The sequence below is a fragment of the Ursus arctos genome, unplaced genomic scaffold (genome assembly GCF_023065955.2).
Source record: "Ursus arctos isolate Adak ecotype North America unplaced genomic scaffold, UrsArc2.0 scaffold_9, whole genome shotgun sequence".
Classification (NCBI taxonomy): Eukaryota; Metazoa; Chordata; class Mammalia; order Carnivora; family Ursidae; genus Ursus; species Ursus arctos.
This window is the reverse complement of record NW_026623111.1, coordinates 74,273,981-74,290,832: the sequence shown is the minus strand read 5'-3', so window position 1 is coordinate 74,290,832 and position 16,852 is coordinate 74,273,981. Positions and strand designations below refer to the sequence as shown.

The 16,852-nt window shown below is 36.5% G+C and overlaps 1 protein-coding gene across 7 annotated transcripts in view; it reads right to left on the bottom strand.

Moving 5' to 3' along the window:
- Positions 1-16,852, bottom strand: part of SMARCAD1 (SWI/SNF-related, matrix-associated actin-dependent regulator of chromatin, subfamily a, containing DEAD/H box 1) — a 76,504-nt gene that overhangs the window by 59,473 nt on the left and 179 nt on the right. For 2 of the 7 annotated variants that reach the window (XM_048211811.2, XM_044388075.3), the window contains exons 2-4: positions 16,571-16,800; positions 16,050-16,258; positions 2,354-2,531 (exon numbers count right to left, since the gene is read on the bottom strand). In XM_048211811.2, coding sequence (XP_048067768.1) covers positions 2,354-2,531; positions 16,050-16,239 — 368 coding nt within the window. In that variant the 5' untranslated portion in view covers positions 16,240-16,258; positions 16,571-16,800. Of the gene's footprint in view, positions 1-2,353; positions 2,532-16,049; positions 16,289-16,570; positions 16,801-16,852 lie in introns of all 7 variants that reach the window. The other 5 variants (XM_044388074.3, XM_057309599.1, XM_026509711.4 and 2 more) reach the window with 3 other exon arrangements.

The following is a 16,852-nucleotide window of genomic DNA, read 5'->3' as shown; positions in this document are numbered from 1 at the left end:
GACAAACTGCTATCAATGTTCCTTGTAACATGACACACTGAGGTAGCATTCCTTCCACTTAACCCTAATTTAATCATGAAGAAAATCAGGTAAGTACAAGTTGAGAAACCTCCTTAAAAAATGGCCTCTTAACCTTCAAAGGCCAATGACGTGAAAAACAAAAAAAGGCTGAGAAACTGTTTCAGATTAAATGAGACTAAAGACACACGATACTGTTGAAAAAAAAAAAAAAACTCCAACATGATACTGAGGAAAAAATTGCTATGAAGTACTTACTTAAAATACAGTCCAAGGACTGACTGCTCGTTCCTAACCTCACGCTGTTACCCATCAATGACAAGATAAGGAACTTGCACCAGAAGGTAAAACAACTACATTACTAAGCATATCACTTAGTCGAGCTGACTTTTCCTTGTAATACTTTCCTGGCGAAGAAACTGGTATACTGATTTGCATTCTAGAGCACAGTACTTATTTACAAATCAGTACTTCTGAACAGCACTTTATCGGGATTAACTGGTAATATTTAAATATGTAATGTACATTAGATACGTGTACTGTGCAATATTAATTGGTATTTCTGAATTTGAAATGCTTCTCTTGTAATGTAAGAAAACTACCTTGTTCTTAGCAGGTAAATGTGACTCTAACACATTTAACCATGCAGGATCTTCACTATTTTTTATTTCAGAGTGAATTTCAGTAGAAAGGCATGTTCATTATGGCTTATTTACAAAAAGTTCATTTTAAGAGGAAATTCTCATCATCAGCAGACAGTCTCGATCTCTTAGCTCCTTCCTGCCGCATTTTCTTCACTTAGCTTCTGAGCACACAACATTTTGACTTTTCTCTTAACCTTAACAACGATTCCTTCTTAGAACCTCTACAGATTTCTCCTTACCTCTCTGTTCCTAAAATCCCAAGTTTCCCTGGCCTAAATCCTTCAACCAGGAGATCTCTTTTTCAGGTATACTAGTATCTCTTGGTGATTTCATCTTATCATATGACCTTAAATATCAAATCTGTATTCTGACAATTCCTAAATTTAGATGTTACCCAGATCTCCACCCAAAACTCAAATGTCACAAATCCAATTGCCTACTTGACATCTCCCGCCTAGATGTCTAACAGTCTTCTCAATCACAGCATGTTCAAGACTGAACTGCCAATCTTTCCTTTCAAAAGGAGGACCCATACCACACCCCAAACAGTCTTCCTTATCTCAGTTAATGGTAACTCCATCCTTCCACTTGTTCAGGCCAATCTTAGGGTCACCCTTAACTCCTTTCTCTCCCACCCAAAATCCAACAATAAAACCTCTCTGCTCTACCTTCAAGGTATATACAGTTTCTAACCCCTTCTAACCATCCCCATAAACAGGAGCTTTCTTTAAGTGTCCATCATGTCTTGCCTGCATTATTACAACAGTATCCATGCTTCTAGTACTGTTCCCCTATAGTCTCAAAGACCTTTAAAGCATGTGAGTGAAATAATTTACTCCTCTGCTCCATACACTCCATTCATTAGCTTTCTCAGAGTAAAAGACAAATAGCCTATGTGCCTAACAATTAAATCCCTCTTCTACCCCGCTGCTTACCCTGTGACCTTGTTAGGTCCCTCTCTCTGATTCATCTGCCCCCTACTTTCCTTAGAAACATCAGGTATAATACCACTTTCAGGGTCATTGAACAAGTTATTTCCAGTGACCAGAATACTCCGCTCCTGCCCTCTGCCTTCATATCCATATGGTTCACACTTTCTTACCCCCTTTAGATCTCTTCTCAAGCATCATCTTCTCAATAAAGCTTCTTTCCAGCTGTGCTCTTTAGAAATCACATCCCCTACCCCTGGCCCTGAACTCCATTATTCTCCTTCCCTTTTGGTCATAATATTTATTATTTTACATTCTACATTGTTTATTTGTTCACTGTCTTTCTACCTGACTATAATACAAACTCCAAGCTACTCCACAGAAATGTGCCCCAAAAATGTTAAAATTATTTGACTCTGGGACTCATGAATAGATCATAAAGCAATTATAGATGAAGGTACATGTTAAAATAATTTCTCTATGGAGGATTAAAAAAATTAAATTATCTGCTCTCACTAAACTTTTTATTGAAAATCAGTGTTACCCAGAAACATGCGTGCGCGCGCGCGCACACACACACACACACACACTACCTCTTTACAGTTCTAAGTTAGGGAAAAATAACCAAGATGCAATAGGGAAAAGGCAAAAAAGAAAGAAAAAAAGAGAGAAGTCACCAACCAATTTTCAAATTAAATAACTTTTTCTTGAAAAACCTCTTACATAGACAAGCATAATGAATGAATCTATTAAGCTGCTTACACTATAATCACCGTGTCTTTGTTGAATTTTTTCTCTTGAACTGTACTGGAGCAATTCGGGGAAACGATATCTTCACTATCAGAAGACAAATCAATATACTGTATTCCTCTTTGATTCTTGAAATATGATATACTAGCTTTTCTTTCATTTTCTGTAGTTTCTGGAACACTAGAATCTTCTGCAAAAGAAAAAAAAGGAGAAAGGCATTCTGAGCAACTTGAAAATAAATCTGTTTTTCATAACTATAATCATGTGCTAAAGTCTCTAATTTGTTCACTGTTTCCACCCTAAAACCAAAAATTCCCACCAGTTTTTAAAGAAAAAATTAATAGTCAGACCAGGGCTGATGTTAAATGATTTTCCGTTTCACAGGTTAATCTACTTGCAAGACCCTAGTGGAAACTGCAAGAGAGAGGTTTGTGCTTTAAAATGTCATCATCTTCTCTCTGTGCTTTAATTTCCTAGTACCCAGTTCTGGCCTAAATGAACATGGACACTACAGCTCAAAATACTTATAATCCAATCCTGTCTCTTAGTCAGGTTATGTAATCACTCCAAACCTCGGTGTCCTCACCTGTAAAATAGAGATGCTAATAATCACAGGGGTCATGTGAATATAAAATCAAAAGATACGTATTAGGCATTTAGTTCGGTCATTGGCAACATAGCCCGTATTCAATACACATTACCTTACACGCAAATGTTGGTGTTATTGGCTGAATAATGGCCCCTCCAAAATTCTTAAGTTTCAACCCCCAGGACCTCAGAATGTAACACATTTAGAGACAGGGTCTTCAAAGAGGAGACTGAGTTAAAATGAGGCTGCTTCGGTGGAGGCTCTAATCTAGTATGACTGATGTCGTAAGAAAAGAGAGACAAAAGATGTGTGTACGAAGGCAAGGCCATGTGAGGACAAAGTGAGAAGGTGGCCATCTGCAAGCCATGGAGAAAGTCCTCAGAAGAAACAACCTTGATCCTGGGTTTCCAGCCTCCAGACATGTAACAAAATAAAGGTGTGTTGTTTAAGGCAGCCAGTACGTATTTTGTTATGGCAGTCCTCACAGGCTAAAAATTTTGGCTCATTCAAAACAGGTGAATAAAATATTTTACCAAGGTCTCTTCAATAGCGGAGTTCCAAAATTATTCTCCCTTCTCCCAGCAAAACCACCAGTCTCCCTTACATATGTGACAAAGAAAAGATCACATTTAAGAAATTCATATTAAAAGTAGTCAATGCCTTGGTCTAGTGAATGTATTTTAAAAAACAATGACCAGATCAATCTTTAGTTCAAAGGTGTCAATGTAAAAAAACAATCACTGCCATTAATTATTCTCTAAGTCAGACTCAAGTCTCAAGGGATGCACAAACATTTATAATCCTCACAATAATCCTGAGGGTACACATTACATCACCATTTTATAGATAAACTAGGTTTAGAGAAAACAACCTGTCTAAAAGGAGAAGTAACAAATCGGAAATCCATGCATAAAGGTCTAAATCCTTATACTCCAAAACTCTTAGGCCATCCCCAATACCTGTCACAGAATGCTGGCAATCATTATAATGAAGCTCATGAGCTGTATTTGTAAATAACATTAACCATGGCCTATATGACTACTATTAACCTGGAGGGCAGTAAAATGATATTTTACTTCCTATGACGAAGTCCTGTCAACACTACTGAAAAGCAAATCACGTTTTTTCCAACAGAACAATTTTATAAATGTTGAGTGAAGAAACTGGATGAAGAACTCTGCATTGGAACAAATTATAGCTATATTAACTTCATGTTAATATATGAAGACACTTACAAATTCTGATAGGTATGTGAATAACAAGATTAAAGGCCAACTCCTATGAAGTATCAGGGTAATATGGATTCTGCTTTTACAAAGTGCTCCTGATACATCAAAAATCATACATAAAATTAAAAACTAGATATTCACTGTATCAAAAATCTGACCTAAAGCTAATGCATATCAGCTAAACATGTTAACCAGCATCCTGTTTTCTTATATTTTCAAAGGGCTTTTTGAATGATTTTACACTGTGTTTTTCTTCAAAGTCTCTTTATTCAAAATGAATAATAAATCTTTTTAAAGTTGGCTACTTAAATGCCTAAATGTCTGGAGGAGAGGAGTCCTAAAAAATCTGTTGATGAGTATTAAGAGAACTACAGTTTCTTGAACTTGATTACATATTCATCTTTGATTTTCTCTCACTTTTTTTTCTCTTATTTTATACAAATAATACAAAATATACAGTGAAGACATACCAATTTTTAAAACTCATGCTTAATGTGGTTAGTTAACGAGACAGGAAAAAAAAATAAAGACGTATGGCTTACTCTCCATCATGTACTCAATTACTCAGAGCTTTTACTGGTAATGTAATATATACCATCAAAATATATACATTATATATATACACACACATACACTGCATACAACGTATTACTTTGTATTATATATTATATTTTTATTATATATTATACATATTTTATATTATATAGATTATAATATACATTAAACATACCTATATTATCTCTACCTAAAAATATACCTTAAACATGTACACAGCTCTGAACCAAGTGACATCCCCATAGCCCAACTGGTAAGTGACTAACAGAGGAAGTAGTTTGATAATATGGAGGATAAGGGAAGGTTACAATACAATAGCATTTCTCAAACTCAGAACCCTTTGCACTCTTGAAAACTGAGGACCCTAAAGAACTTTTGCTTATGTTGCTTATGTTGGTTATATCTGGATTACCATATTAGAAAGTAGAAACTAAGAAACTTTATTAAACTGTTTACATAATAACAAATTTTTATGAAAACTATATCCCCTCATCCCATCCCTCTCCCCCCAGTCTAGTGAGAAGAGTGGCACTGTTTTATATTTGTAAAAACCTTAGGTTTAACGTAAGACAGCTAGGTTCTATCTGTTTCTGCAATTCAATTATTATAATATACTGTTTTTGTTTAGGTTTATGAAGAAAATCATGCGTCACACAGTTACACAGTTAGGAAAGGAAGAGTATTTTCATAACCTTTTTACAATACGATGGATATTCTCTGATACTTAACCCAAATTTGACAGGTGGTAGTTGTTTTTTTTAAAGGTCAGTTGCAATGTGGAATCTGAAACTATATGAATAAACTTTCGTGTTCTATTACATTTAAACCCACCGGTCTATCTTGCACTTGAATGGACCTTTAAGCCATGCATTATTTTGTAACATTGTGTGCACTGGTCATTTGGAAGTACTAGTTCACTTGCTGATTAATGCAGATCTTCCAAATGTTGACACATTTCATGATATTTTATCAAAAAAATTAGGTTTATTAATATCACCATTGATCTTGAAATATCTGGGGATTGTCAAACTCACAGTCCAAAATCCAAACTTTCCTTTGAAAATTGGAATCTTATCACTAGCAATACATGCGGCCAGTTATTTCCTTGATATCACTGTCCATTTTTGAGAAAATGTCTGTTAAATACCTAAGTCTGCTTAACTACAGTTTGTCAGTCATTCTTTTAAGTAAAAACGGTGAAAAAAAATGACAAGTTCAAATCAGAACTGCAAGCAACTGTTCAAATGCTTTCCCTTGAGATAACCCCTGTACACACTGCAGTATACAGCAAAGGCTGGTTCACATTTTGTTTCACAAAGGTATTAAAAAGACATCTACTGCTTAGTTGAGATTTACCAAAATTAATAATTTTTACTGCTTTATCAAAAACATTCTTAAGTGAAACTGACATTTAAAAAATTTTAAGAATATAATGACTACTAGAACAGTTTGGAGTCTTGGCCTTGATTTGTGCTAAGGCACCAGCAGTTTTATCTACCATTGCTTTTGTACCATCAACATAGTAAAATGGCAAGTAGTATCTTAGTATTATTATGAAAGTAGTTTGCCCTTAGGGATCCTAAAGGTTCACATACCACACTTTGAAAACTGATGGGACACAGTAAGAGCTTGTTTATATAAAAAGATCAACTTCCCAATACAGTGAATAATTTAGAATTAGAATAATGCTTAATGCTTAAGATTTGTTTGTTTGCACTTTGTGAAGTAAGCAAAACCAAAAATAGCTAAGAGGCAATGGCCAAAACTATGCAGTGATGGGTTTTTGACCCAAGCCAAATAAGCACTTTTAAGCAGCAGCACAAGGGAGAGAGGAAACAGAAAAATACAAATGAAAGAATAGTGAAACGCTGCAACAATTATGAAGGCATCAGCTACTATTAAATTCTGACATTTGCTGACTGCCTCTGTGCTTAAGGCACTGTACCAGGAGGTAGCGAATATTAAAGGAAAAAACTTCAACTTGCCCTAGAGAAACAAGAGCTAAGTAGTCATGTACACAAATAACAGTTATGAAATATGATTTGTGCCATGAGAAAGGAATAAACAAAATGCTACAGGAACATAAGGGAAAACAGTCTATTCTTTCATACAAAGACCACAAAGAAGCTTATCATATTTTAGAGACAGAAGATGAATATTTTCTCATTACCAAAAGGTAATGGGAACCTACATCACTAGCATATGCAAGAAGGCACCAAGATTCCAGGGAGTTTTTCCAAACTAAAATCCCTATTAATGGTATGCACAAGAGAATACAATCTTATATCCCAAATTTTTCCAGTATGCTTGTACCCATTCTCATATCTAAGTCCACCATAAAACAAAAGAAGATTTAAGTCTGACAGTGGTTTCACCTTTCCAAAGGGTCCAAGATCAAGGGCCTCTCAAAAACAAACAAAAATCAGTACTAGGATTATGAGCTCACACCAAAGTAGTCCAAATTAATTTGAGAGCCCGTAAATAAAAATTATCTTCCAAAGTAGAATGAAAATACATAAACCTTTGTATCTGTCCTGAAGACTTACAGAACTGTGCCACTTGTCATCGTCTAGTTGTGTTGCTCTACATGGTTCAATTCTCTAACATGGCAACTAACTTTCAAGGCAATTCCTTTGAATACTAAGTAAAACACATCACTGATTTACCATTTTAAAAGGTAACCAAAATAGTAAAATCTGAGCAGCCTGAATGTCACAGTAGAAAGAGAAATACCAATAGCATCTTCTAAAAAATAAATCTCTGAGGAAAGCTCTAAAGAAGACAGAGAATACACTAATAAAAGACTGAAGAGTAACTTCTGAAACATCTCAGGTGTAAGCCAAGAGAAAAGGGAAAAATGTAAAAAAAACAAAGCCATGCTATTGTTACTGGACAAAGCAAAAGTGTTTAACTTGAGAGACACATTGTTTAATAACAGAACTTAGATCCACAACAAAAATATAATTAACATATTATCTCAACATAAACACTGCAGGATACATAGGCAAAAACTCAAGAGACAAATATGAGGCTTTAACTCTCTTTTCCAAGCTCTTTACAGACAGCACAAAAATAAGACATATAATACTGCTTTCCACATATTTTTGATTGGGACCCACCGTAAGAGACACATTTTAGATTATGACCCTAAACATGATATTAAACACATATAACTGAAATAAAAGTTTCAGAGGCTTTCTATCAGTGATACTTCGATAATTTTCTGTTTACTCTACTCCATTAAAAAACAGTTGCATGTAATTAGGATCCAAGAAACTGAGTTTATGACACAAGGTTTGTGATCTACAGTTTGAATAAAATTATATAAATAAAATTCATCTGTTATTTGGTACATAAATTAATCTATACTTAGATTATGTCATCTTTTCAAGTAGTCTTAGACCTTTCACAGAAATTAATGGTAAATTAGGCCCCAAAGAAAATTTCAGTAAATTAGCCAAAACAGAAATACTATAGACCACATTCTCTAGTCATAAAACAGTACGATTAGAAGTAAATGTTAATAAGAACAATGAAGCAAATTTCAGCCACTTGGAAATTTAAGAAAGGAAAAAAAGCCAAAGAAACCACTTCTTTGAAGTTTCAGGTCAGAGAGGAGGAAAAAAACAACACCTTAAAACTACAAGAATTGAAATAATGGGGTAAACAAATATAAAACTAGAGAAATAAATGAATGGCCTATGAGATGCAAATATACATGAGAATTTAGACTATACTGATGTTTCATAAGAAAAAAGGTTTATCAATAAATGATTCTGGAACAATTGACTAGTAAATGACAAATAATGAGCAAAGGAGAAAACTGTATCAACCTTTCTTTAGTCCTTATAATAATATAAATTCCAGATGAGATTCAAGATTAAAATAAAAATCAACACAAAATCTAACTCATATCCATTACTTTGCTTATCACTGCAAAACCTGACTCAGATCCATTAGTTTGGCTATCAAAACAAAAAAAGAAAGTAACAAGTGTTAGCAAGGATGTGGAGAAACTGGAACCCTTCCCACCTGCACTGCTGGTGGGAAAGTAAAATGGTGCAGGTATTAATGGAAAGAAAACATGTGATGGTTTCTTATATGATCTGTCAATTCCATTTCCAGGTATATACCCTAAAGCAGTAACAGTAGGGTCCCAAAGAGATACTTGTACACACACTTCATAGCAGTAATAGTCATAATAACCAAAAGGTAAAAGCAACCCAAGTATCCATCCACAGATGAATCGATAAACAAAATGTAGTATATACATACAACAGAATGCTTTTCAGCCTTAAAAAGGAAATTCTGATACATGCTACAACATTAATGCATCTTAAAGACTTTATGCAAAGGGAAATAAACCAGTCACAGAAAGACAAATCCTGGGGCGCGTGGGTGGCTCAGTCGTTATGCGTCTGCCTTCAGCTCAGGGCGTGATCCCGGCATTCTGGGATCGAGCCCCACATCAGGCTCCTCTGCTGGAAGTCTGCTTCTTCCTCTCCCACTCCCCCTGCTTGTGTTCCCTCTCTCACAGGCTGTGTCTCTCTTTGTCAAATAAATAAATAAATTCTTAAAAAAAAAAAAAAAGAAAGACAAATCCTGTATGATTCCACTTTTATGATGTACCTAGAGTAGTCAAATTCAGAGACAGAAAGTACAAGGGTGGTTACCACAGGCTGGGGATAGGAGAGAAGTGTTTAATGGGTACAGAGTTTCACTTCTGCAAGATGAAAAGAGTTCTGAAGATTAACTGAACAATACTGTGAATGTACCTAACACTCTTGTGATTTGTATACTTAATAGTTAAGATGGTAAATTTTATGTATATTTTACAATTAAAAATAAAATTAACACAGATGTGTAAGAATAAAATACAGATGAAAATATTTATAATGTGATAGTAAGGAATGCCAGTCTGATCAGGACCTAAACCCTGGAAGCCATCAAAGAAATGAATAAACAAATTGACCACGTGAAAATGTAAAATTTCTCTAGGACAAACAACAAGGAATCAAAAGAATAAAAAACTTACAAATCATTTATCAGAAAAAAAGAAAAAAGAACAAAGAAAAAGTCCAGAACGCTAATACATTTATGAAAGCATACTTAACCTTAAAAGTAAAGAATAAAAGTAAAACAATTTAATTCCCTGGTAAAGATTAAAAAGGTTTCCAATATTCTGGCCTAGTATGAAAAAGGAGACATCTAAAAACTAAGCTGTAGTCTGGTGCAAAGTGGTAAAACTTCCGTGTATGGTAACTTGGCAATTACTAAAATATTGCTAACATTTGCTCTAATCTGAAATTCCAAGAATTTTTCTTCAGATTGTACACAACCTAAAAAATCTGTGTAAAAGGATGGTCACTACAGCCTTCTCTTGATAGCAAAAAAAAAATGATGAAAAAACCCAACCAACTGATGTCCATTAATGGGAAACTACATGAATTATAATATATCTATATAAGACACTGTCATCATTTAAAAAAAACTGAGGAACAGCAAAAATAAATATATACATAAAAACAAAAACCTGGAATATATACAGGCAGAAAAAAATGTGAAAATAAACACCAAAACTAAAGGATTACAGAATATTCTTCATTATACAATACTGCATCTTTCATATATAATATTTTATTTTGAAGAAAACAATAGCTAAGCATGGAGAGTAAAAAGGTAGAGAAGGGAAAACACAGATGAAAGTATACACTTTAAATGTACTTAAGACTTTTACTTAAGCATGAGTATTCATTGTACTTTCTTCTATTAGAATAATTTAGCACTTAGCCTTCTACCAAGTACTGCTTGTCAACTAACACTTGCAGTCATTAAGAAACCAGAATAACTATCCAAAGATATAGTGATGATATGCATTTTGGCCACACACAACTAAAAAAAAAAAAACCCTGAGTATCACCCAATGGTTACAGAATCATGATGTTAAAATGATACACTTGGCTCCATTATTCAAAGGATCATACCCATTTTACTGCTTGCAGGGACTTCAGAGAACATCTAGGGAAAAGAGGTGAAGTCCAAAAATGCTGTGTCTTACCCAAGATCCTACAATCTGTATGACAGAACAGTGCTCTCTGGAAAGCTTTTTTTTTGGGGGGGGGAATCTTTTTGATTAACTGGAATAATTTCAAAATTTTCTTATTAACAACTGTTACTTCCAACATGACCACCACACTGAAATGGCAATCATTTTAGGAGACTGATTCTATTTCACCAGGGAAAGGTATTAATCAAGCATTTACTAAAACTTTGCTCCATTCCAACCTCAAAATAATTGATTAACCCATGTATTTTTATTTTATCACTTTTCCTCCCCAGGTAAAAAGTGTCTCTATTCCTTTGCAACGTTAAACAGTCCAGCTGTGCACCTGTTCCCACGCCCTAGGTGCCTGTCTTCAAATACCTCCCCTCCCTTCATCCGTTCGCTCTCCACTAGCATCTTTCCCTAGGCCAACAAATACACTCAATTTTCAACAATCCTGAAACATCTTCTTTTGACACTACTGTACCATCAAACTGTTTTCTGTTCCTTCTCGAAAGACCAGTCTTCATTTCCCTACCTTTCTACTGAAACTGTCTGTTAAAGGTCAACAGTAACATTTAATTTTCAAGGAAAGTGGTCTCTCATCAGTCCCCATCCAATCTGACTTCTCTATAGTATCTGATAGTGTGCACTATACACAAAACTGGAATCTTGTCTTTCTTTAGTTTTCAGGGTACCATCATTTTCTAGAACTATTCAAGTTATCCTTTATTATCTTCGTTGGTTTACCTTCATTTGCCCACCATTAAATGTTGTTATTTTTTACTATATGCCTTACTTGGGGATATTTTTTGTTAACTTCCACAATGATGACCCTCCCAAAGTTGATTTCTCAGGTTCCAACCATCTTTGAGCTACAAAACTAATGTTTAATCCTCTACCAGACCTCATTTCTGAAACAGGAGAACTGAACTCAATGTAATTATCTCTCCTAAATGCACTGCCTAATTCAGTCGACAGTGCCCATCACCCAGCTGTCTAAGCAAGAAACATCTGAGTTTATCTTTAAACCCTCTACATTTAACTGATCACCAAATATCATCAAATACTGAAATATAAAACTTCTCTAAAATGCCTCCTCTATCCCACTATCATTTTCCTACATTTAGGCTTCAATTAATTCAACAACTTCATCAACGGTCTTCCCATGCTGAAATGCTCTCTGGTGTCTACCAAAAAGTCCATCCTTCCTGGCACAGCATATAAACGCCCTCATAACCCAGTTTACGTATCTTCTCAGTTTCATCTTTACCTGCCCTAAACCACCTCTTCCACAGATAACCTCCCCTCCCACAGACACACCGCTCTTCTAAGCAATGTATATTTTCATCTTTTGTTCACCAAATAAGCACTGATTCATTGTTTAGGATCCAGTCAAAGTCATCTCTCTGTGACCTTTCCTAATCCTCTCCAGGAAGAATAATCATTTCTGTATTGGATTGTTAATTCTACACTGCTTAATATTTTCCTGAATTATTACATTGTACTATTTCAACTATATATATTTATAAGTCCCTTCCTCCTGGTGTTTCTTTAAGATCCAGCTTTGCTCTTATTTTTACTCTTTATGCATAAAACATAATAAGCTCTCTCCTCTTTCACTCATCTGCCATTATTTTATCCCCTCAAAACCCCGCTGCGCTCTCAAAAAGGTCAAAAGAAAAAAACAATGTGTAAGCAAGCAATAACCATTAATAACTGGACACCACAAGGGCAAAATAAACACGGGAGGGAGAGGTGCCCACAAGTTAAGTGTATGCCCTCATATCCAAAGGCTGGATGAAGGAAGACCATCCTGCATCAAAAGCAGTTTCAAGTAACCACGGCTGAAGAATGCCTGATGGCTATGAGACTGCTTCAAGATCATAAAGAGGAAGGCTACTTTTAAAAATTTGTACAAAGTACTAGTATCGCCCACTTATCACCCAATACCCCTTCCTTCAACAGAGATTTACTAAGAGCTTACTATGCAGCCAGTCACTGCTCTGAGCAATGGTGAATAGGACAGTCTCTGCTCAAATGGATCTTATGCCCTAATAAGGGAGACACAAATATATAGAATCATGGGTAGAAATAAGTACTACATAGAAAAACACAGAAGAGTAAAGCTGGGGGCGGGGGGAGAAGTTGCTATTTCAGAGAGTGTGATCAGGGAAAGGGCTTCTAAAGACAGTAAATATTTCACTAAGCCCAGAGTCATATGCACATATCAGCAGGAAGGGTCTTGGAGGAAGAAGAGCAAAGAGGAAGAAGGAAAGATTGCACTGTCCTTGGCATATTTAAGAAAAGGTGTGGCTGTGGCACAGTAACTGAAAGAGAATGGCAGGAAATATTGGTAAAATTAAAAGGGTTAGCTAAAAAAGTCATGACAGGTAATTTTTACAATTTCCACTCTATTTAAGAAATAGATGATTTAGACCTGATTTAGACCCTAACACTAAATAAGCAAATATAGCATTATCACACAATGGTAGAATAAGTAGTAAGGCCAAAATCCATATCCCACCGTATCTAGTGAGGATCCTAAACCAGCTTCAGTATCTCGTCCTATATAGAGGCCCAAGCTCCAACATTCAATTCAGAATACCCCACCTCTATGTTAAGTTGCCTTAGGTCTCATCCAACATGCTAAACTGGGGAGAGAACAATTAATTCTTATTTGAATTTTTAAAGGCATGCCCAATAGGTTAGAATGGGTACTTTATACATATTCTGATGTACAAAACTACCTTTTTTTTCTTCAATTACCTAAACTAAAATTCTTTTAGGATTTTATTTATTTGACAGAGAAAAAGAGAGAGAAAGAACGTGCATGTGCACACGCACAAGCAGGGGGAGTGGAAGAGGGAGAAGCAGGCTCCCTGCTCAGCAAGGAGCCCAAGGTGGGGCTAGATCCCAGGACTCTGGGATCATGACCTGAGCTGAAGGCAGACGTTTAACCTACTGAGCCACCCACACAACCCGAAACTAAAATTCTTATTTATCTCACTCCTCGCACAGATTTGGTTGTAAAACTTAGCCCTTTCTTTGAAATCCCTCATATCTCTTTCTTCACCATTTCTACTGTTATTTCTACTTCCTAAAGGAATTTTCTCCCTTCAAAACTTAAGGACTGTTAGACTGATTTTTTTTTTTTAACAAAACAACTTTCTTTCATCATTTTACCCTTCTATCTGTGAAGGCTTTAATGGATCTCTAGTAACTACAATGTAAAACCGACGACACCTAGCCTTCGTTTTCAAGATTCTCCCAAATTCACAGTACCATCTACAATCATCTTTTCTTAAAGCTCTCTATTCCTAGTAGGACAAATTCTCACCATTCCCAGAACAAACTTAATTTTCCTATTTCCCAATGTCATTAAGACTAACCATGTGATTCCTAAAGGCAATCTCAGTTTATAAGAGGAATTTACATACGAAGGAAAAAAAATCCCAATAAAGATGAATGAAATCTCCTTAAACAGGAAAAAAAAAAAAGGTACCGCAGCATCTTCTGACCAGAAGAGACAATTAAGAATTTCACATACTAATACTGATAAATAAAACATTCCACTGTGTTCCAGTTTACAAAGTGCTTTTTATTCTATAGATGAAAAAAATGTTAATCTCAGATTTTAAGTAATTTGTCCAATGTTCCATTTAACTAAAATGAAGCAGTAGAGATTTTTAAGGACCCAAAATCCCATGACTACATGCTGGCCTTCCCAGCCCTCTCTGACTACGTAAGAAACAAATTCATATATTTATTGTTAAAATATTAAAGTACCTGGACGTCTACACATTAACTAAGCACGTTATGCAAAGTAAACACCTATTAAAGAATGAACAGAGACAGCACTCCTAAGCTTCAGTGGTTCCTCACAGAATCTGGACGAGTTCAGAACCTTTTATACAAACAAAGCCTTTCAAAATTATGACTCCTCATTACCACATAATTCAACCTACCAAATCATTCCCCCGTTTTCCAATTATACCCAAAGATTTTTAAATATTATTCAAATTATAATGTGTAGGGAGTCTGCCATCACTGGTACAAATAGAAGACTAGCAAATAAAGTAAGACACCAACGATAAAGACAGACATGTGACCAATCTTGTCAGGGCCACATCAGTGTAAAAGCTGCTTGGGAAATACTGAGTTTTTTATTAAAAAAGGTATCACTAGGGGCGCCTGGGTGGCACAGCGGTTGGGCGTCTGCCTTCGGGTCAGGGCGTGATCCCGGCGTTATGGGATCGAGTCCCACATCAGGCTCCTCCGCTGGGAGCCTGCTTCTTCCTCTCCCACTCCCCCTGCTTGTGTTCCCTCTCTCGCTGGCTGTCTCTATCTCTGTTAAATAAATAAAATCTTTAAAAAAGAAAAAGGTATCACTAAAATAACCATTAAAATAAAGCTTCTAATATTCCTTCTACCCTTCATAAGAAACTGCGTAATGTAAACAATTAAAAGTTTATGTTCAAGAACTAGACTGACTGGATTTGAGTTCCAGTTCTATCAAATTCCTAACAACCTAACCTCTCTGGGTCTCTTTTCTGCAAAATATGGATAGTATCTTGTGGAACTGCTGTGCAAATTAAATGAGAGAATGTGAAGCACTCGGCACAGTGCCTAAAACATAAGAGTTCAAATATATCCTGTTAACTGTTCAAAGAAACCAGACTAAAATGGAAATGCTAATTTCTGGCTTCCTCTCAAATCCCATTGTCTGTGACAATCTGCTGAAGAGGTTAAAAATGGTTCTTTCACCTTGAAGAATACCAATTACTCATTCACACCCTGGGGAGCTCCAGGAAGTCAAATGATGGCAAAATCTGAATGTGATCTGCTCTTCATTTGTCCAGAGGCTGTCTTCAGGCACCTTGAGTAAAGTCTGGTTCATATTAAGTGAGCAATATTTTTTGAAAATATACTGAGATGAATGTAAACACCTGGCCAAACAACAGACTCAAAGTCTCCATCACTGGTCCGAATCACCTAGTTTCTCTTCCAGTAGCAACTATCCTGACCTAAGGGTGACCTAAATTAAATTAAGGTATCAACTTCCATCATTGGGCCATATTTCAAGAACTCATATAAAGCTGAAGAAGCCATGGATGCTCAGCTGACGGTAGGTATATGGTGCCTTTCGCGTCCCCAAAGCGGTATTTTAAAGGGCAAGGTGGAAGACAATGTATTAGTATGCACAACATAAAGAATATTAGAATCTCTTCCGCCTTTCATCTTTTAAAAATACCTCTTGATGCTACATCAAATTGCAACATTGTAACTCACCTGTTTTTTCAGTTATATCTGAATCAGGTGTGCCTGCCCTGCTACCTTCCCCTTCAGCATTCTCCTCTTCAGCACTAAGAGAAATTGGTGAAGAAGGGCCAGGCTGGGAGGGTTGAGGGGTTGCTTCGGGCACTTCCTCAATCTTACTCCTTTTCTCAAAGCGAAAACGATCCAAGTTGAAAAGATTCATATTGGTAGAAACCACCACCCTGTGGAATTAAGAGCTTTAAATGAACTATCTGCAGGAAGAAAATAAAAAGACAAAAGAGGCCATGAAAACAATATAAAATACAAAGCCTTAGCAGTTCATTCCCAAGGCAATTAAGAGCACGCAAACATGCCAGTGGCACAGGATGACTATTATGGCTGCGCTTCATTGTTAGGCCACAATAATCAGAAGGTGGACAGGGATATCTTTTTAAAAATTTCCATTGCTCTTTCTACTACCCTTCGTCTCCCCCCTCCCCGCCCGCCCCGCCTTCCTCGAACCACACGCTGACCCTCGTGCAACCTCCTCTTACCCCAGCACGCGCAGGCACGTTCCCCACTCTAACCCCCCTGCGGGCCGCGCGCCCGCCCACAGTGAGAGGCTCCCTGCACTACGATGCTCCCTGCCTCGAGAAAGGACGTGCCAGGGCCCGCGCCTCGATACTGCGGGGACACAAAGGGGCCAAAGAAGGGGAGCGGCGGAGGCCGTGCTGGCGGGCACCCGCCCGGAAGTTGACGCGGCGCGATCCCAGCTGAGAGGAAGCTGATAGGATCAAGAAAACATAGGGAGGGTTCAGAGGTGGGAAGTGTGCTGC